The 21,519-nt window shown below is 47.9% G+C and overlaps 1 protein-coding gene across 2 annotated transcripts in view; it reads right to left on the bottom strand.

Annotated features, from left to right (window-relative positions):
* RNF122 (ring finger protein 122) overlaps positions 1–21,519 on the bottom strand; it is a 196,305-nt gene that overhangs the window by 7,104 nt on the left and 167,682 nt on the right. For both annotated transcript variants that reach the window (XM_069617964.1, XM_069617963.1), the window contains exons 4-5: positions 4,231–4,272; positions 216–298 (exon numbers count right to left, since the gene is read on the bottom strand). In XM_069617964.1, coding sequence (XP_069474065.1) covers positions 216–298; positions 4,231–4,272 — 125 coding nt within the window. The remainder of the gene's footprint in view (positions 1–215; positions 299–4,230; positions 4,273–21,519) is intronic.

Raw genomic sequence — 21,519 nt, 5'->3', positions numbered from 1 at the left:
GTGAACAGCATACTATTTCTTACTCACCAGGAGTCAATTGTGACTTGGCAATGGCTAGTGATGAGTGCACATTTTGAGGCCTGACCCCTGAACCTCGGGTCTGCTCCGCCACTGAAATTGCCGTGAAAGATTCCCATTTCATGCTGGACACCACCTTTACATTTGGCCTAGGTGGGTTTCTGGGGAAAGCACTGCCAGGGCTAAGCAACACTTACTTGCGGTGGAAGGCATGCTGGCATGGCAGGATTCCCAGCTCCTCTTTTACTTTGAAGTCATCGAGACACACCGCACAGGTCTGCTGCAGAAATGGGAGAGAAGGGTAAGAGAACGGGCGACGTAAGATTACAAAACATGCTATCAGGGCTCTGCGACATCCCTCCCCTGTTGCACATACTCTGCAGCACCCCTTTCTCATTGAGTCCATACTATCTTCCATGAAGGTACAACCCCAAAGGGATATCGGGAGCTTTTTGAATGGGAGCATGAGGACTATTAGATTGTTGGCGTTAGCAATAAGTGGGTTCTTGAGTTTACTTTTCTGGAGGCTGGTAAGTTTGATTAATTGCCAATCCCTATCAGCAATCTGTTCCGGCTTCTTAGGAGGTGCTAGTAGAATGTATCGGATATGGGTTGTTTGACCTAGAAATCTTGGCCTACTGCCGATGTGACCGAATTATTTTGGTCGAATTCTTTTTGACCTACTGTGGAGGGAGGGCCCCGGCAAACCCTTCATAATGCAGTGGGAGACCCTGCTGCCCTGACTTTCTCCACCTCAACCTATTCCCTTACCCCATCCCACAACTATTTCTTAATTGAAATATACCATTTGACCTACCGAATTCGACCAAAAAGATTGGTCAAATCGGAGTCGGTCAAGTTGGCATTAGGTCAACTATGCCAATACCGAATGTATCGCCAACAGATGACTTGCAGAAGTGTGGTCTTGGTGGTGGCGAGTAGGCAGTAGGAACAGCGTCAGTCATTATAAAGCATGGAGCCTCATCATTCATCTGGGAACAGCTTGGTGAGGACCCCGGCTATACTATTTTGATGTTCTTTCATGGTGCAATAGCTAATATGTCTCTGACAGTGAGCTGGCAATTGCAGCAGGTAGTTTTCTCACAGGACGGTCTTGTTCTGTTAGAAATAGTGGGCAGAGTTTTAAGGGTTTGCTGAGCGGCAATTCTTTCATTCATCCCCTTGCCTTCAGCACCCCCTCTACCAGAGCAGGGAGCATAGCAGTCACCTCATTTCAAGGTGCTTCTGTCAAAGTGTGGCTGTACTCAGATTTGATAAATAACTCCTCCCACTAGACCGCTCCTCGAAGCATACCTAGCGGGCTATCCTCAATGGGAATCCAATCCTGCATTGCTACCTGAAACAGGGAGTCCTGCCCGTCTGTTACTCAAATGAACGAAGGAAAGGGAAACAGAATTACTGCTTAGCAAAGGGGAATGCTGGAGTGGTTGGTTCATTGATTATTTATTTAAATAACAGCCTCCTATCTTCCAACTTTGTCCCCTCAGCCTACAGGGGACCCACATCCATTTTGAATCTGTTGAATTTTGAAAATGAGTTCAGGGTATGGTAGTAGGATAAAAAGCTTCTGTGTGTTTAACTGGTGGGCTTGGAACAGGTGGGAGTGGGTGGGTGCTAGCATGAATGCACCCTTGTGTTTCTCTCCTCACATTGGGCCCGAGTGCCATGGGTTTGGTTCCCTCTCCCAAGTGCCCTTTCCACACCACTCATAATTTGAAATTGTTAGATGCTATCCCACTTTTTTCAATAGAACCCAGTCCCTTAAAGGAACTGTTTAATAACACATGGTTTTAGATCACTATAACCCTGCGTCTATCCTGCTGCCCTCACAAGAAGGCTGTAGCCCTGAATTCCCAAAGCTACTTCACTGAGAAGGCCAGCATCTCCGGAGGCCTACCATCCACCAGAAGTGCAGACTTGAACTCAGCCGGGGCAGCAGGACAGAACTAAAAGACAGGCCTTCTTTGCCTACGCTCCAGGACTCCTCCCTGTCGGCACCAGACTCACCCCTCACTTCTACATTTCAGGAAGGAGTTCAAGACCCTCCTCTTCAAGTAATGGCTCCTTCGTAACACCTAGGTCCACACACCCTCCACACCCCACCTAACCTGGGAGTGGGTGATCTGCTCCCCTCCCCGGCCCTTCCCCCGGTTGCTTGTAGATCCCTTGCTGCCAAATTGCTTGCCCCATCAATCCCCCATTGTTAGCCCCCCCGCTGCCTTGTATCTCTGCTTCCATCACTGTGTCCTTCCCCTATGATTTGTAAAGTGTTCTGTTGCTTCCGGAAGCTAGGTCCAAGTTCAATACATACTCTAATAATAATAATACTACAACTCTAATTTATGGCGGGAGGGTGGAAAGAAGGGGCAAGGTAAATACTGGTGAGGGTGGCAACAGATTGCTAATAGTGAACATGCTGGTTTCCATTCTGATAAAAAAAAACAGTGAATACTTGCCTTTATCATTTGTATTGCAAATATTTCCATGTGGTCTGTTAGTTGTGTGTCTCGGCGGGATAACAGATCATGGAATACCCATCCCATTTGACCTCTTGGGATAACAGATCATGGAATACCCATCCCATTTGACCTCTTGGGGGATCTTATTGCAGCTGGACTCTGACGTTTTGGGGAGCTACGTGTGAAATCAGTTTTGGAGGCCTGGAAACAGCCTTCCAACCCCCAGTTAAGGGCCTCCCAGGTAGTAAGTAATTAGCTGGAATTAACCCAGTTGGTTCTTTGTAACTGGGACTGGGAAGTGACGAGCGCACGTATGGAGAATGGGTAAGACAGATCCAATGCATCCATGTCTAGGTCTCTTCCACCAGGACCCTTTCAGTGGGAGGTGTAGGGTCCCCTGCATGAGGCTGCGTCTCACTGAGCAGCGCACTCCTTTTTAATAGAACATCCGGTCATCCTATCCATAACAGTGAGAAGGGATGTCGGGCTATATTTGTTTACTATGGAAACACAAACTGTCCTCCTTTCTCGAAAAAAGGGACATTGTTATGGTAGTGGGTAGGCATTCTGTGTAAACTCTAGTTATGCAACTGAACCGATCTATCCCGAACCAGGGCACTGTCAGGGGGAAAATACTGTCTTTATTTCTAAGAAATATTCGGTGGAACTGCTCATCCGATTTGTGATGATAGTTTTTCTTTGTGGTTTATCACTAACACCTCAATTTGTAAAGCAGAGTGACTGTTCGTCATTGTGATCCATTTCAGTAAGAGTATGTCATGGTTGGATGGGGCCCTCTCTCCATAAACGTGAACCTATCCTTTCATGAAGGTTAAGAACAGAGGTTTTCAAAATCCTTTCACCAGTGATGCCAGGCCAAGCAGGGCTATGTGTAGCTTTCCTACTGGTCAATGCTCCCAGACCATAACCCCTCCAGACTTGTCTGCATGTATTGTAGCTAGCCAGAACAGTGCATTGAAGGCAGAGGTGGCACCTAAACCCTCCAATCATGCTTCATCAGCTTTTAAATAGAACATCTTATCTAATGATGCCCACTCATCCACCTCTCTGTCGAATGGGAGCCCCCTCTCCACATCAGCACTATCATTGCAATGATCACTCAATGTTCATAGGCAGCGGTCAGCAACCTGTGACTCCCTAGATGTTTTCAACTACAACCCCCCCCCGTTTAATTGTATCATTTTGGGTTCTCATTCCAGACGCCGACGCTTAGGAAAGGTACCACCTCTTGCGAGGCGGGATTTATCCCATGAACATGGCATCCAGCAAACTGTAGAATTGACCTATAATTGACATCCATTAGCCCTGATTGAAAAAGGTGAGTCAGTCGCCGAAACATGTGTCTCAGAAAGGGCATTTTTTAAAATATACTCTCAACTTCTTACCACTTCTGAGTGTGTACTCTTCATTTATTTGTGGCGCTAGTTTACAAGTGGAGTGGGGTTTACCTGAGCCCCAAGCATGTCCCAGTATTCACCGGAGTAGGGTTCTACTTCGTTACTCCACTGAACAGCTGCCACCCCTTCTTTAGCGCAGGAAACGGATGGTTGATATTACAAAAAAAAAACCTGGATTAATTGTACAACTCCCATAAACCCTCAGTGTGAAATATGCTGCCATAGCTGATGGGAGTTGTAGTCCGAAACATCTGGAGAGCCAAAGGTTGCATCCCTCTGTCACAGAGGCATGCAAATGTTAAGCACACACTTACTCCATGTAGATTCAACTTCCTGGCATCACCTTTCAGCACCACCTGTAAAGGCGGGAAAAATAAGAATACTGGTGAATTCCTTAACAAATACAGAGCACATTTAAAACAAGCACTGGCAATGCCAATCGTTTTTGCATTTACTGTTGTTCTTTGCATTATGCATTTATGTACAACAGTGTGCAAATAGGAGAGTGCAAAGTTTGAAAAGAGGATGTGATAAGGGGTGCAGGTGTGCAATAAAATGCGATGGGGAATAGAGAACAGAGCAAGCCATTGATAGAGGGTGCTGATGATGAGCAAGATGAAATCTGCGCGAGAAAGGGTGAGAGTGAGAGGGTAACAAATGAAGTGAGTGTGAGAGGAAGGATGAGAGGGCAGGCTTGGATATGCCCCTCGGCCGGGCTGAAATCGTCTCTGGGGAGTGGGGGCCAGTTTCTGGCCATGCATGGGCCGGTTTGGACAACAACAAAAAAATTTGAAAAAAAGAATAATTTGGAAAAAATATATATATATTTTTGAAGAAAGACAAATACCTGCAACGGCATAATTCATAAAAAAAAGGTAACACATGTTACCTTGCATTGATGATTTATTTGCATGCATGATGTGTGCATCATAAATTATGATGCATGCATCATTCACATGCTGCTGCAGCATGCAAAGTTGAGGCAGCCGTGCTGCCACTACAGGGGGCACGGTGCCCCCTGGAGTTGCTGTGCTGTTGTATTAGTGATAAATATCTATTAGTGATATTAGTGATAAACAACCAATTTTAGAGTAGAATAAGCATCCATTTCGGACTATGTATTTTGCCGTTCGCAAGTTGCGGTAATAGCATGTTTTATTTCTGCCGTTGTCTCTATTCCGACCATCACAAGACAGTCCATTTCGGTGTCCTCGGTCACTTGACAAAATCCTTGTGCCTAAAAGCTTCTGTACAGTGTTCACATATTTGACCATAGCACATCAATTGGCCATTGACTTTATTGTGCCACAATGAATGCTTTGTTATAATGTGTCTATCTTTCCCATCTCCCTGGCATGCTGTTCAGGATGTTTGATTGCATGTATGAGGTAACGAGTGCTCAGCGTATGGGATGTCCTGTGAGTGCGCTGATATCCCTATTTTGCCAACCTCTGAAGCCTGAAAGTAGATGTATGCAGGCTTGACATGCGGACAACTTTGCACCGGACCTGCAGATGAACTTAACTGGTCTGCAGTTAAATCTCAGTTACCCGTTTAATGGTATCCACTACAGAATAATTGCTCATTTTACTATAGCTGATATGATAGCTCAGTGGGTTGAGTGCTCGCTGCTGCAATGTGTATGATCTGCAGGTTCGAATCCCAGCAAGACCATCTCAGCCTTTCATCCTTCTTAGGTCGATAAATGAGTCCCGACACAGGTTGGGTGATATTGTATGCATATTTGTTCCATAAAAAAGAGCTTAAGTGTAAGTGCTATACAATAACATTATCATTTGGCCTTGGACGTCTGCTTGCATTCACAGTAGTTTGACAATAACGATCTATGCACACAGATATTAATGATACATATGGTGATCCATTCTTACATTAGTGAAATCATAACCATATTTTTTGCAGTGTACTTAGGAACAATGCTATTTGATGCCACTTCCTGATTTGTCAAGGGGTGAAAGGTTGTGTTTCATCACTTCCTGGGATGTCACTTTGGGGTGGGGTCAAATGACATCACTTCCAGTGATGTCATCAGAGGTCAAGGGTCGTGAGGCGAGGGGTGGGCCAATTTTTGAGGCGAGGGGTGGGCCACTTTTGTTTGGGTGTCCGGGCCTATTTCTTGTCCCAGTCCGACCCTGTGAGAGGGGATAGGGAGAGTGAGTAAGGTGGGTGGATGGGGAATAGCAAGAGTATGGTAGGTGTGTGGGGGGAATAAAGGGTGGGGGGTGGGTGGGACTAGAGTGAGGGGGTAGTTGGCCTGGTGGGGTAAAGAGAGGGGGCAGGGTTGAGAAGATAAAGAGGCAGTAGGGTAAGCGGATGGGGGTAGGGACAGAGGGGATGGGGTGCCTGGTGGGGTAAAAAGAGGGGGTAGGGTTGAGAAGATCAAGAGGTGTAGGATAGGTAGATGGGGGTAGGGAGAGAGGGGATGGGGTGCCTGGTGGGGTAACGAGAGGAAGTAGGGTTGAGAAGATCAAGAGGTGTAGGATAGGTAGATGGGGGTAGGGAGAGAGGGGATGGGGTGCCTGGTGGGGTATCAAGAGGAAGTAGGGTTGAGAAGATCAAGAGGTGTAGGATAGGCAGATGGGGGTAGGGAGAGAGGGGATGGGGTGTATGACAGCTGTTGAAAGCGTTTACTTCAGCGTGAAGTGCTTGTAGAAGATGGTTTTGCCATTGGTGATATCAGAAGTGTAACAACTGGACTAGCCTAGTCCTCGTTTCATAGGTACTTTTAAGATTGAGAACATCGCAGTATCAATCTTGCCAGACTAGTATTACGGTGACTGGGAAATGTCATGATTCACCATTTGTTCCATGTGAGTCAGTTGATGTTGGTCCATCCGGAGACGAGGTTCAGTGATGCCCCTTCCCTGGTGTTAGTGGAAGCACAGTCTATTTCCTACACTAGGCACTAGCATCACACATAGGAGTGGAAGAGTTGACTTGCCCTTCCATCCCTTCAATGGCCATTTAGGTCTTCAGTTCTGGCAACGGATGGCATGAGGACATGCGTCATGCAGTCATTCATACTGGAACCGTAAAGCACACATTTATTTATTTGCATTTTTAAAGCGCTCACAGTACGTGGGCATCGAGGCGCTGTTACAGGAATTGTGTTTTTTTGTCTTAGTTGCTTATTTATAACGCGCTTAAATACCCAGAGGTTTCTAAGCACGGACCTGGGGATCGAACCTTTGTTGCTTCCTGTCGTCTTGCTTCCAAGGCGACACAGACATATCAACCATCATGGAAGAGGAACGTCTGAAAAGCCAGCAAACATCATTAGGAAAATAAGTCCTTGCAAACATCCACAAAATCCAACTGCCTCCATAATATAACACTGATTCTGATGCCTCTTGGCGCTAAGGCCTCACTCAAACACCCGAGTGACACAAGGACACCGATGCCTCTAGGCACAACGCGGACCCTGGCGCTTCTAGAATCTCCATCTGACCCCCGAAATACTCATATGCTTTGCTAGTCATGGCACCCGGGCTTGAAAGGTATAACCGAGGGAGGGGTGATGAAAGGAGGGAGGTAAATTACAAACTCCTGTTCAATTCTATGTGGCACACATGTTGGGCAACGTAGTTGCGCACAGTAACATGTGCAGGCCACCCTATGCATATAGGCGCCTTGTGTCATCCTTTTTCACGTTGGTATAAATAAAGCTCCCTCATGAGGATGAGGAGGGTTTACTGGGCGCTACCTGTTAGTGTCCAGTGGAGGGGCGCAACAAACGTCACCTGAGGTCATGCAACGCTAATATATGATAGATTATTTATAAAGCGCTTAAAGCCCAGAGGTTTCTAAGCGCGGACCCGGGGATCGCACCTGTATTGCTCCGTGTCATCTTGCTTCCAAGGCGAGCACGTTGCCCCTGAGCTATCCCCCGAGATATAAAATGCAGGCAACAAGCAATATGGTTGTGTTTAATGGATCATGTTACTGTCAAATGTGTCTCCACGTACCATAGGGAGGGGCTGGGAGGTGCACCAGTGTGGATGAGCTTCAGCCATGTGTATGTATAGCTTTCTCATAGGCTTTAGAGGCACAGCCTGCCACCCCTGACTGGGCAACACTACCATTCGCGTGTCAGAAATGCATTTGATTAAACCAAACTGCAGGTGTAACCCAAATTAATTTACTGGTGCACCCAAGGCCCTCTCAGGAAAGTTTTCCCCTCAGGGTGGCACCATTATTCCTTAAGGGCCCTTCTATTAATGAATTACTAGGGCCATAGGTATGCCGAGTAATTGTGCAGATCTTTGGCAATAATTGTGATTTCAATGACTCATGCTAGCGAAGCACTATTGTGTTCTGTTGTGAGACGCACACGAAACTAGTGAGACTCGTGCTATGCAAAAAAGAGGGTGCTGATGATGACTTTCTCTCTCACTTTCTCTGTGGGGTGCAAGGACTGTGCACCCTATTCCTGGGGAGATCAGCCTTATCGCCTGGATCCCAGTGCTTCCCACTTCAGCACGCCTTTATATTATTTATCGATGTATCTATTTATTACGCGCCACCGCCCGCAGGCATCAGGGCGCACAAAAAGAGACACATACACATAAAACAGACACTTCTGAACTGGCATTCTAATCACGAGTGGGGCTGTTTCAATTGAGATCACCGCGCCTTGCAGTGATCTCTTTCGGAGATCTCCCTGGCGTTTTCTTAACAGCTGGCCACATGTCTGGGTGAAACGCAGGGTAAACCTCTTCTTAAAAGGTGTGACACAAGGTTTACTGTCACCCATTTCCTTTTTTATTTTGCCTTGGATGGCTCAGCGCTAACCCCTGCAGCCGTCCATTTGCCTTTACTCACAATTATCTTTTGCGCATGCACACAATGTTTTTATCCCCCATGAATTGGCATGACACAAGATTTCAATTGGCAAAATTGGCCGCAGTTTTATTTCCATAACAACAGAAGTATTTGTACACAATAGTGACCTCATTCTGTACGTGTGGCGCTTGCTTGCCGGATTTCCTTTGCTTCCCCCTATACTTGGTATAGTAGGCCCCCAACTCCCCCGACCCATTGTACCTGTTCCTATCCTGCCCGTGCAGGGGTCCGTGGGTGGGGAGAGCGCCGTTTGTTTTGGGGGGGAAGCTGAGCCTTATTTGTTCCCACCAGACGCCCCCGCCGTTTAGGCCCCCAAGAGGCGCTGGTCCAGAAGAGCGAAGACACATTCCGTTTCCTTCTGGCTCGTCCGGAGTCTATCATTTGTGCTTGGTTGCCCAAACACCGCCAACTTGTCATCCTCTGACCTGGGTGCCCTGCGACAGCAATGCCCAGGTGTCCTCCTCCTTGTATTTCGTGGGTGGGTGGGTGGAAAACGAAATTCCTTGCACTTGTCAGGTGGCGGCGACCGGGTCCCAGTGCCAGAGCGAGATGCCTGGTCCCGCCTGCTTATATCCTGCAAGCCCCGCCCCTTTCCTTTTGTTTCCCCTCCGCGGGCTTTTGGGCCATTCGGCTTTTGGCGCCGTTCCGCCCCTTTGTCCTTTGCCCTTCCGGGTGAGGGTCCCAGCTCCCGGCGGCATGACCCCGCAGGGGTTACCCTGCTGCCTCCTCCATTTTTGAGGACGTTTTCCGTCGTCAGCTCCATAACCCCTGCAGCCGTCCATTTGCCTTTACTCACAATTATCTTTTGCGCATGCACACAATGTTTTTATCCCCCATGAATTGGCATGACACAAGATTTCAATTGGCAAAATTGGCCGCAGTTTTATTTCCATGACAACAGAAGTATTTGTACACAATAGTGACCTCATTCTGTACGTGTGGCGCTTGCTTGCCGGATTTCCTTTGCTTCCCCCTATACTTGGTATAGTAGGCCCCCAACTCCCCCGACCCATTGTACCCGTTCCTATCCTGCCCGTGCAGGGGTCCGTGGGTGGGGAGAGCGCCGTTTGTTTTGGGGGGGAAGCTGAGCCTTATTTGTTCCTACCAGACGCCCCCGCCGTTTAGGCCCCCAAGAGGCGCTGGTCCAGAAGAGCGAAGACCCATTCCGTTTCCTTCTGGCTCGTCCGGAGTCTATCATTTGTGCTTGGTTGCCCAAACACCGCCACGCCAACCGGTGGGTTCCCGCCCACCGTTGGCTCCCTCCTTCCTCATTGCTTCTCACAACTCCAGCAATTTGGTGCAAATGTTCCAGAAAAAGAGCTCCATTCCCTTTGGGGACAAGTGCACCCCATCGGCTAAGAAATACTCGGGGGTCTTCCCGTCAATCAGGCCATGCCTGATCTGATGGAAACCTCTGCCCCTGCAGAATTTGGCAACTGCCCCGTTCAGCTTCCTCCTTGATTTCTCTACCGCTGAATGGTTCTCTGCCCCTCTCCATTGCGCCCGAGGAATCACCTCGGACCAGATGATCTCTGTCTCCCCCACCTGTGCCGATATTTCCTGTAATGAGTTTGTGATGTCTCTCAGCAAGACCCCCCTCCCTAGGCTGGTCAGGTCATTCCCTCCCAAGTGTATCACCAACACATCCGGCTTCCGCCGCCTATTTCGCAGTTTATGCAATTGCCCTTTCAGCTGGGCCCATTTCATCCCTGGCACCCCGTGCCACTCGATCTTGAATTCTCCTGCCGCCAAGATCTCTTGCTGCTGGTTCCAGCTCGCCTTTGCCCTTGAGATGAATGAGTGCCCCACCACCCATACTGTGCGTAGTTTCCTTTGGTGCACTGCTGGTAAATGACATGGAGGGAACGGCATGGTTATCTTTACACTTTCTCTGGCCTGACATAACGTTTATAACATCCTGACGACCATCTCCCCAATCTCTTAATGTCCTCCGCCCCTAGTCCCCCGACTGATGCTGAGGTGGTGGCCCCAATCCGGAAAGAATGTGTCCCAAACTGGCCCCCTGCCAGACCCATTTTATCCAGACCTAGCGACATCACTTTCTTGAACTGAAAACGGCTTAGTGCGGACCTATCCTTGTGCGTGAGCCATGGCGCCTCTGCCCCTGATGGCCGCCTCTGTCGCATAAAGTTTGCCGTTGCCGCCACCGGGCAAACCCTGCTCGCCTGAATGGCATGTACGGTCAGCGCCGCCCCCTTTCCTTTCTGATCTGTCTCTGACCTCCTCACATAAATGATGACAACCACAGTGGCTCCGGGACACTTCTGCCCTGCCACCCTTTTCTCCTGCTCCACCGTCACCTGGGTGTGCCTGTATGAGCAGCGGTGCCCCTGTCTCCGATGGCTGCCGTTGCTGGAGAAAGCTGGACACTGCCGCCACCGGGCATACCCGGTTCTTTTGAATGGCCTGAAGCATCAAAGCCACCCCCTTCCCTTTTTGGTTAGTCTTTGACCCCCGTACCTAAATGACCACCTGAGTGCTGCTGGGTGCTGCTCACCCGCACATCCACTAAACGTAAAAACCCGTTCCCCTTGCCCTCCTTGTTCTCCGGCACCAGCTCGCTGACCCCGAGCGCCCCAACAAATGCCACTGTAAAGGCTGCTGTAAATAACCCCCTTTCTACCCTTACCATTAGCATTTGTACTTGTCATGCCGGCCCCATCTCCCCTACTTTGCTCCTCTGTGGCTTCCCTGCCCCTGCGGGAGTATTAACGGCCTGGGGGAGTGTCATTAATGACGAGAGCCGCTGGGCCAACCCCTTACTCTTAACACCTGCCCCTTTCCTCTCTTCTATTCCTTGTGTCGATCGAGCCTACCACCTACCAGGCGTCCTCCAGCCCCTGCTACTTGTTTATCAACACCCGAAGGATTGAAAGGCTGGGTTTGCCTTGCTGACCTGTTCACCCCTAGAACCTAAGATACAATGCTAGCAAAGTCCCCCCTGCATCGCCTAACGCTTTGATTTTATGAGCATGATGACTAGACCCCCTTTCCAATGCAGTTTTGGCAATGTTGAACACATGACCATCCAGTCCCAACTTTAGCAATCTCATTAGCACCTGTGTCATCCGCCTGATGACTTCATTCCTGCTCACGTTCCCTTGTTCCCCACTTAACAAACTGGCATAACCAACTTACCCACAGTGCCCCTTCCCTAGTTCGTAGGGTTATTCGGCATCTGCAATGTTTGAGTTATTTATAACATGTTTAATACCCAGCAGTTTCACTGAGCGGACCCGGTGCCCGCACCTGGTCTGCTTCACGTCGTCTTGCTCTCCAAGCGAGATAATAATTCAGCACTTACATAGTGCTATGAACCCTCAGGTATCTGAACGCTGCTGTTTATCACTGAAAGGCTGAGTTTGGCCCTGCCGAGATTCGAACCTGTGTGAGCAGGTTCTGTACAGATGTCAAAGCGAGTGTTCACTCCTGTTATGCAGTTCCAAAAAGATGCCGGCATCCCCTGGAAGCACGTGACCCAGCACCGCAGTTGTAATGCAGAAAGCTTATCAACCCGGGCCTTGCAAGCCCTGCCCTCATTCACCAGCCCATCCCGACCAACGTGCACCAAACCTTAATATTCCATGTACTTCCCACTAGCCGTTCGCACATCATATCCACCCCTTGCCACTATTGGTCAGTTCAACCCAAAATTATGTGCACTACAGATTGAATCAATTGTTTACTTGCCAAATGCGGCGCAGGGCCTGAACTCCCCCACCAGAACCATCCCGCACCATTGTAACTGCTGGTCGCTACAGTGCTTTAACCATATCTAGTGTATGTCCCTACTGAAACTTAATATTGACTCAGGGCAAGTACAAAACTTTTGACTCCTACCGTGAAGCCATTCCATACTCCCACCTCAGCGCCCTAGGTGTAGCACTTTGCTCAAAACCTCGGCCCTCCTAAAACTGGTAGAGCCCTTCCATTCCATCCTGTCTAGATTCTGCCCACTTCTGTAATAAACCAACAGTGGTTGGGGACGGCGGGTAATGACCTAAACCTAGTGAGATATTCCTCGGCCAATCTCAGGTCTGCATCATACCCCTGTGCTCCCGTCTATCCATGGGTCGAAAGCCCCCTGTACCATCCTACTATTTCCAGCCCAAGGGCTGGTTTCGCTTTGCCCCACTGCATTGTGGCCTTTGAAGTCTGGGGGATAGATGGGGGTGGCACCCCCGGACTAACCCGCCTGGCAACGAACGCAAGCCCCCCTGAATGCGTTCCCCTCTCTTCTCTTGTTCTCCTGTAATTGCATAGATGGAACGGCGACTGTACTTTCCAACCGCACATGTGGCCATGCGCGTCTCCCAAAGTGCGCGACATGTGTCCACACAACCAGTGTTTTAAATAACCCCCTTTTCCTCAATGACTACCTGTGTCTTCAATTATCCAATTTAACATTAAATTAAACATTAATATTCCATGTTCTTCCTACTAGCCGCTCGCACATCATACCCTCCCCTTGCCACCATTGGTCAGTTCCACCCAAAATTAAGCGCACTACAGATCGAATCAATTGTTTCCTTTCTTTTTATCTTACCATTGTGGTTGCAACATTTAGCTTTGCTAGGAGGTTGGTTGTTTCGATGACAACCATGCCTGCTACTTGGAGGTCCCTGCGACCACTTCCTTTGCTGGGAGCCCGTTAATTTGTGTTAATCCCCTGGGCCATGGACAACCTAACCTGCTGTCCATTACTTGCAAAATGCAAGGGCCTGAACAATAACGGCCCCATGGAAGCGTGACAACTACAACTCATAGCCTTGCAAGCCTGGGACATAACATACTGCCAACTATCAAAACCTGCGCCGCCGCTGCCCTGGTGAGCCCAGTATCCCTCACACTCACCGTTCATGGGCGCCAATGCCATGTATAAGCCCCAAGCAGGGGCACTCACGTTAATCATGCTGGTCAGAAATCCGAACTTAAACCCACCACAAACTTGTTTATGTTAGAACGGGCACTGGAGTTCCCACATCACGAACGTTAGTACGCCCCCAAGGGAAGAAAACGGTGCTGCACTAGGTTTAGCTGAAGAAAGAATGTCGTAGGTTAGGGAGGTATTTTGAATCCCGATTTATCCCTTGCCTGAAGACATAGGTAGGGGCACTATTATACGTTCAGGGAGACTTGAAATTGATAAATTTTTAAGTAAATCTCCCAGCAAAGCCCTCCCACAATCACCTATGAACTGGGTGAGAGTGGAAATGCAAATACCCACTACCGTGTTTCAAGATTATTAAGGCAGCCTGAAAAATGTATTCCTGCTTCGTGTTATCAAGCCCAGTGAAGGCTGGGCTTAGAGTCTGGCAGCCAGAATGGCAGGCCAGTGATCTGCCTGATGCCTCGTGTGGGGCTAGGATTATTAGGTGCAGTACAGAGCGTGCCATGGGATCCTCTTAGAACCCTTTGTCCTGCCAGACACAAATATCGGCAGCAACATTCCCTTACCACTTGTATAGTACTGCACCCGCAGCGCCACGACCGTAAACACCCAAGGCTCTAATTAACATTAATACCATAAGCCCTTACTGTAGTGTGCATCATAATGACGTGTGGTGCCACGCCATGGCTAAACACGTTCCTACCTACGCTGCCGAGACACCGACATACAGCAACGTAAATCAAAAACCTTTTTTATTGCCTTCTCCCAAGCCTCCATTCAAAGCCACGCTGTGTGCTCAAGTGCCCAGAAACCCCAAATCTGCTACAGCTCCCCTGCAACAGACAAGGGCACAATCGGACTTCGACGAAGGTCAGCGAAACCACCTGTTTCGACCCCTGCCCGCGTCCTTTGTTCGCAACTCCACCCTCCATTGACTCACACGGCGAGTGCCCGCCGACAGGCAACCAGCATCCCCTGCTATCCCCATTCACTCCGTGGACCCTCTGCTGACCCGCCCATGCACCAACCGCGAGTGAGCAGGGGAGAGCGGAGGTCGTAACCTCCATTTGGCGAAAGCACTGAGCTCGAGGCCGAGCTACAAGGGGGAGAGTGAAAAATGGGATTTCATGCACTGTACCCCAAAATCATGAGCACCAGTTCCGCCGTTCAACATGGGCAAAAACACCAAGGCCTCCCTTGCCCCCTAGGAACCTCCACTCAGCAGCCTGTGGGGTCCTTATCGGTGCAGCCTGGCAGGGAAACAAACCACAGGCTGCGAGGCGCGGGCGCTCTCCCTCACGCTCTGAAAACATAGTGCCTTAAGGCCGACTCATCCAAGTCTTCTGAAAGCGCAGCAGTCTAGTGCTCATCGGCTTCACAACCCATTTTTTAACAAGCATTCAGTACGAAGAAAAGGATGTACTCCGTCAGTGCCGTATTACACCGAATCAACACACGGTGAGCCGTTTAACTATTGCACTATGACTTAATCCAAACCAGTCACATTTACGACAGAGCTTTCATTATAATGATACAATAGGACGGAATTAATTTGTGCCGCGCTCTACTCGCTGTGCAACCAGACCGGCTCTATTATTACCCACGATGTGCCCTAGGCGAAATAAGTGGAGGGAGGGATGGGTGTTAACAAAAAGGCCCTATGGGCCCGCCCCGCCCAGGAATAAGCTTATTCCTTGCCCCTCCCCCACACTTACCTCCACCGCACATTCATTCTTGCCCTCGATGCTCCTTCCTCACTGGAACAACGACCCGTCCTTCACTGGAACACCTCTTTAACTGGAACCCATCACGAATATCACTGCAGCACACGAACCAGAAATGAAATCCTTCTGCCCCAACGAAATTCCTTGCACTTGTCAGGTGGCGGCGACCGGGTCCCAGTGCCAGAGCGAGATGCCTGGTCCCTGGTCCCGCCTGCTTATATCCTGCAAGCCCCGCCCCTTTCCTTTTGTTTCCCCTTCGCGGGCTTTTGGGCCATTCGGCTTTTGGCGCCGTTCCGCCCCTTTGTCCTTTGCCCTTCCGGGTGAGGGTCCCAGCTCCTGGCGGCATGACCCCGCAGGGGTTACCCTGCTGCCTCCTCCATTTTTGAGGACGTTTTCCGTCGTCAGCTCCATTTTGCTCCTACTTCGGACCACGCACAGGTCCCCGGCAACTGCAATTGGCCAGCAGACATCCCGGAGCCGTCTTCAGGTACTGAATAAATCAGTCTAAAATGGCGGAAGCACAGCCCTCCTTTCAAAAATAAAGGCTCGGCTGGTGCTTCGGCCATTTCATCGCCAAGCATCGGAAAGTTGCCAACCCAACAGCATTGACTGCTCCCGAACTCCCCTTTTCTCCTTTTTCTTTTACAGTACCAATGTTTTGGGCATTAGGTGGTGCTTGCGCCACAAAATGCACCAAATCCAAAAAGGAACAAGAAATACATATACTCAATCAAAAGAACATTTACAACACTCTGATTGTTATAAGAAACATTCATGGCTGTAGGAGATGTGTATTGGCGTTTCCTTCAGCCCTTCCATTCATTATAATGTGTCTTTTTTGGATATACAATGGCTCGTCTTATTTTTACACCAGGGATCTGATTCATAAAGACTTGTCCATCTAAGATATGCCCCTGCAGCCTGGAGAAAACTGGAGCAAATCTGGACATGCCCAGACCATTTTTTTTTATGCAAATGCGATTCTCAAAGATTTGCTCAAGGGCATCCGAGAGGTGCTTTGGGGCATCTGCGGGTTAGCTCTAGTTATAGGCGTTGTGGGTCTGGTATAAGGTACAAGGTGCAAATCTGGGATGCTCACAGGAAATTCCTTATTTACTGAAATGTAAGTGAAACAGACCCCTTTTATTTATCATTTATTGTTTTTTGGGTCTTTGATGCCGCAATAGGTTTGGGGTCAGTTGGAAGACCCGTCTTGAACATATTTAGCAATATACCGTCAATCACTACTAAAGTCCCTATTGATTGGTAGCCATATAAAATGGAAATGTGTAGAGAGCAAGATATGGAGGGCAGTTTCTAGCTTGAAGAACGAGTTTTGACAGTAGTTACGGATAATGAATTCACTGGCACTTGTCCAGTCTGTTAGCAGACAGTGTTAATTGCTCCTGCTGAGGGCCCTGATCAAGCATCTCAACCCCCAAAAGAATGAGTGATAATTATCAGAGCTGTAGACAGGCACGAAAAGTCACATCCGAAATCAGCCAAGGGGGACAAAAACATTCCTCATCTAAAACTGGTGCATGCTTCAAATACTTTGAAAGTTGTATAAGCAAAACACGAGATATTCACATTTGAAAATTCAGAAAATGTATGTATAATTTCGACCTGTACGGGGGCGCGGACGCGGACGCGGACGCACGCGCGCGCACACACACACACACACACACACACACACACACACACACACACCCCCCCCCCCCCCCCCCCCCCCCTCTTTACAGTCAATCCCCCAAGCTTCCCCATCCAATCCTAGCATCTTCAGCGTAAGCCAAAATACTGCCCATAGACAACCTGGATCATAAAATGGACAATTAAAAAGAACAGTAGGCAAAAACAGGTGAAGTGGGCGAAGTATATATCATCAGAGAAGATAGTGGGTCCCATTCATGGAATAATTGGCCGGTTCAAAGTGAATTTGCACTGCTGAAAAGTGACTTTGCATTGCCGACACAAACCCTGATTCATGGAACTGTGCAAAGTGTATTTTTGCCGGGCAAAGTCATTTTGAACTGCAAAACGTGTATTTAGTCAAAGGCACAAGTCTATGAGCACCACCAACTGGGATGTTCCAAGCCTCACTCGCTGAGCTTTGTGGACACCCCCGTATGAGCAGCCCATTCAAGAGACAAAAGCGATGTACGCTCTGCAAAATAGAGTGGACTGCCACAATCCAGAGTGTTAACTCAAATGTTAAAATGTTAAAAGGTATTTGTACTGCGCACCATCACCAACGGAGTTGGTCTCCAGGCGCTCTGGTGGATCGGCAAACGAGAAGGCAGGGTGGGCTAGTAGTGTGAAGAGGGAGTAGGATAGTGAGAGGAGTGGTGTTCTGTTGGCAGCTTCATCTCGGTATACACTGTGTGCTGAGCTTTGGTGCGAGTATCGGAGCGATGTCAGACCTCGTGTGCTGTTGGTGTGGGTTATGTGTTGTTGCGGTGTGGTGAAGTGCATGCAGCTTGCAATGTGAATTTGAGTGATTTAAGTATGCAGAAAGTTTGAGCTTTATTTGTTAGTGGGTTATATGTTTTGCAGCTAATCTTCACAGTATGGCTGAATGCCTAGATTTCGGGAGTCCTGCATGGTGTGAAAGAAGCTAGATTTGAGAGACCTGCATAGTGGAGCGAGAGGGCCACGCCTAACGGAACAATTGACTATAGTAACGTACACAGCTGAGTTTAAGAAATAATTGAAAAATTCATTACAATCCTAAATCACAGCTAGATTTGAAGGTCCTGCATAGTGGGAGAAAGAGGCCTACGCCTAACAGAACAATTGAGGTTTTAGCATGGCGCTCTCCCTGTTGTATTCTAATGAACTATGTATAGTTTTGCATTCTAATGAACTATGTGTAGTGAGGTTGGAGTTTCTATTCTCCTCCATTGGGTGTCGGAGCAGGAGTTGTGGTGTCCTCTTTCCAACGGGCACAACCGAGCATAGGTGCACCCCAGGGCAGGAGGGGCACATGTGCACCCTCCCTTTCCAGACTCCTGAGCATACAAGGGGCCAACGACCATCTCACCATCCCGGAGGGCAGCACAGCCAAGCCAAGACACTGAACCATGACCTGGGTCTTAGAAGACCAGGCCTCACCGGAACTACAAGAAGTGTGAAGGGTAACTGTAACTTCTGGAAACTGTGAGTGTTTTTGTTGGACATTGTCCAGAGGAGAATCAGGAACCTTGCTTCCTGAAATAGGGCCTGGACTCCTTAGACCGGTCCTTCAAAAGCAGGGAACACACTGTAATATTTTGATCCAAATGACACATGTGTTGGTTGTAGAAAAATGCCTTTTTTGTTGTGCAAAATACCTAAAGGAGTTCTTTCAATCCCTACCTGATATTTTATTTTTCTGGTTGCCCGGGCCTGCAGGATGTCAGAAAACATAATCTGTGTAGAGATAATGTGGGGTTGAGGGACCTTTCATCATTTACTAGTGCATTACTCTGTTGTCCAGCGGGTTTGTATTTCGCGATTCTATTGGGTGCGCAACCATATAAATACAGTTATATGGGAGCTCCCAAATGCTGGTGTCAAGCAGTTCTACTCCTCCCTCTGGGTGACATATATTCAGTGCATATTAAATGTTCACATGCATATGCTGAGGGTATTAATTTTAGTTGTGATGTGTGTGTGTGTTCCAAGGATATTGTATGTGCTTACTTACATTGTCAGTATGTGTTTTCATAGCTTAACTGTCTTCTGAGAATACTGTTTGTGTACCCATGTTCTGAGCATATCATTTATAGTCGCCATGCGGGGGGGGGGGTGAGGGTAATAATGTACATGTGTAAATGCAGAAGTGCATATTTTTCTATCTGGACCTTGTGTATTTGGTATGTGTGGGGGCAGAGCGTTGTATGTACGAGGGGTTTCGAGGTGTATGTGATTACGGGCGTATTTATGTGTGGGTTCGGGAATGCAAGGAGGAAATGGGGGGGTGGGCTTATTCAGAGTGTATTATTTGTGAACATGCATATTCCAGGTTTATTTTATATAGTGAGCCAAATGAAATGAAATGTGTGTATTGTGCTTACTTGTATTCTCGATGCACTGTATTTGAAGTTTCATTTCAGGTGCTTATTTGTAGATGTCGTTTGTGTGTGTGTGTGTGTGAGTGTGAGTGTGAGTGTGAGTGTGTGTATATAGCCTCATTGCTAGACTACCCGGATGCGCCATTAACCTTGATCGCCCCTCTTAGACAGTCTTGCTCATTCATATTTTATTGCACTTTATCAATTGTTTGCACAGTTGCACTTTACACAGATGTAGGACAATGATACTGCTGTGCTGTTTTGTCTTTTTGTGTCTTTTTGTACTCTTGCAGTATTGTGCTCATTTTTAACATATGTATTTAATGGAATACTATCTATGTATGTGAACTATTGTCAACACCATCATTGCCTCAAAGAATGTGCTTATGGTCTTGACTAATGCATTGTGTTGTTAATTAAGGTTTGGCAAGAGGGGCATTTTGTAGTCATAACAAGAGAGGCCCGTGCCCCCCAGAAAAGAGTAATTCATGTATGAGTGTTTCTTTTGAAATCAATTTGTGAGCCACATTGGATCTAACTGCGAAGATTGTGTGCCTCTTCATATGGATGGGGTGTGAATGCCTATTCCGGGTCATTTCTTTTGTGCTTTTTTGTGCTAACATATAATCAGAGCATATTGTATGTGCGTGTTGTGCTTACTTATATTCTAAGCTTATCGTACATCTGTGCACCTTCTAAGCATAATGTTGGTAGCTTTTCTTTGTGTGTGTGTGTTGTCACAGACAAGGGATCAAGAGACAACTCAATACCAATGATGTGGTTCAAAAGTTTTATAAAAACAACTAAAAAAATAGGAGATTAGATTTTACTTAGGACGCGGGTTAGGAATGCTCATGGATAGGTTCAAAGAAGTCCTCAGTCCATCTTTTCCCAGGGTAACTGCCTTCTTGATGGTAAACAATCACTCAGATTCTCTGGGTTTTAAGTGTTCCTGTAATTTTTTATTGGATTCTTCTATGCTGGGCAGGATGTCATCATTTTTTAAATGACTGTTGGAGGAATCTGGCACCACCACTCCTAGTGCCCTGTGTCATCTTGCATTGATCAGGCACTAGACTAGACTAAAATGTTCGACCCCCAGGATTGGCAGGCTTCACATTCCCACTAGGTGTGTTTGAGCCTGGGTCACTCAGTTCTTCCAAGCCTTCAGTCGAAAGCCAAGCTCTTTACTCCACTTTATGATTTGGCATACGTTCAAAGCTACTCTCTGGACCTTTTACCTCCCCATCACCTAATCTTTGTTTCTTATTTCTTTCCTCCTCCTATCCTCGGTGGCCTCTTCCTTCCTTCCTACTTTTCTATGTCCTCGTCATTAGCCCACCACATGTTGTGTTCCTTCACTCCGCCTTTCCATACCACAACGTTCTTCTTTCTTATCCCTGTTGCCTCCTCCAATACTTTCTCTGCTCCTGTTTCTCTTTCGTCCCACTTTGTTCTTCTTCAAAATACCACTTTGCTCTTCCCCACTCTTTCCTTCACCTCCACTTCTCTCCTTGCCCCACCATTCTTATATTGACTTCCACTCCTCCTATTTTTTCTATGCTCCTGCTATCACTTCATCTCTATACCCTCCCCTCTCTGTCGCTGTTTCCCCTTCTCTACCTTTGTTCCACTGCCATGCTCCAAACCCCTTCTCCACACTCCTCACTTTTATTTCCTGCCTGTATGGGTCGGGAAATGTGCAAGTGATTGAGGGCCTTTGGTGTTGTGCATGTGTAAACGTGCCTGGGGATTTGCCTTTGGATATCAAGGACAAAAACCTTCCAGTTGATAGTGATAGCCTGGCTGTCCGCCAAGCAACTCTGCCAAATGAGGCTATTTACACCTTCTTGAGAAGAAAACACAACACTAGAGAACTGCCCTTGTGATATATTCAATTGGATGAACCTGAACAACCTCAAAATTAACACAGCCAAAACAGAGATAATGATCGTCACAAAAAATGGGAGGAAACTTCGACTACATCCCTTGGCCAAGAGAACTCGGTACGACCCCAACGCCATCGTCGATTGTAAAAAACCTGGGGGTCCTGAT

The sequence above is a fragment of the Ambystoma mexicanum genome, chromosome 10 (assembly GCF_040938575.1).
Source record: "Ambystoma mexicanum isolate Mex_15411 chromosome 10, UKY_AmexF1_1, whole genome shotgun sequence".
Lineage (NCBI taxonomy): Eukaryota > Metazoa > Chordata > Amphibia > Caudata > Ambystomatidae > Ambystoma > Ambystoma mexicanum.
The sequence above is the reverse complement of the archived record's forward strand: the minus strand, read 5'-3'. Positions and strand labels throughout refer to the sequence as shown.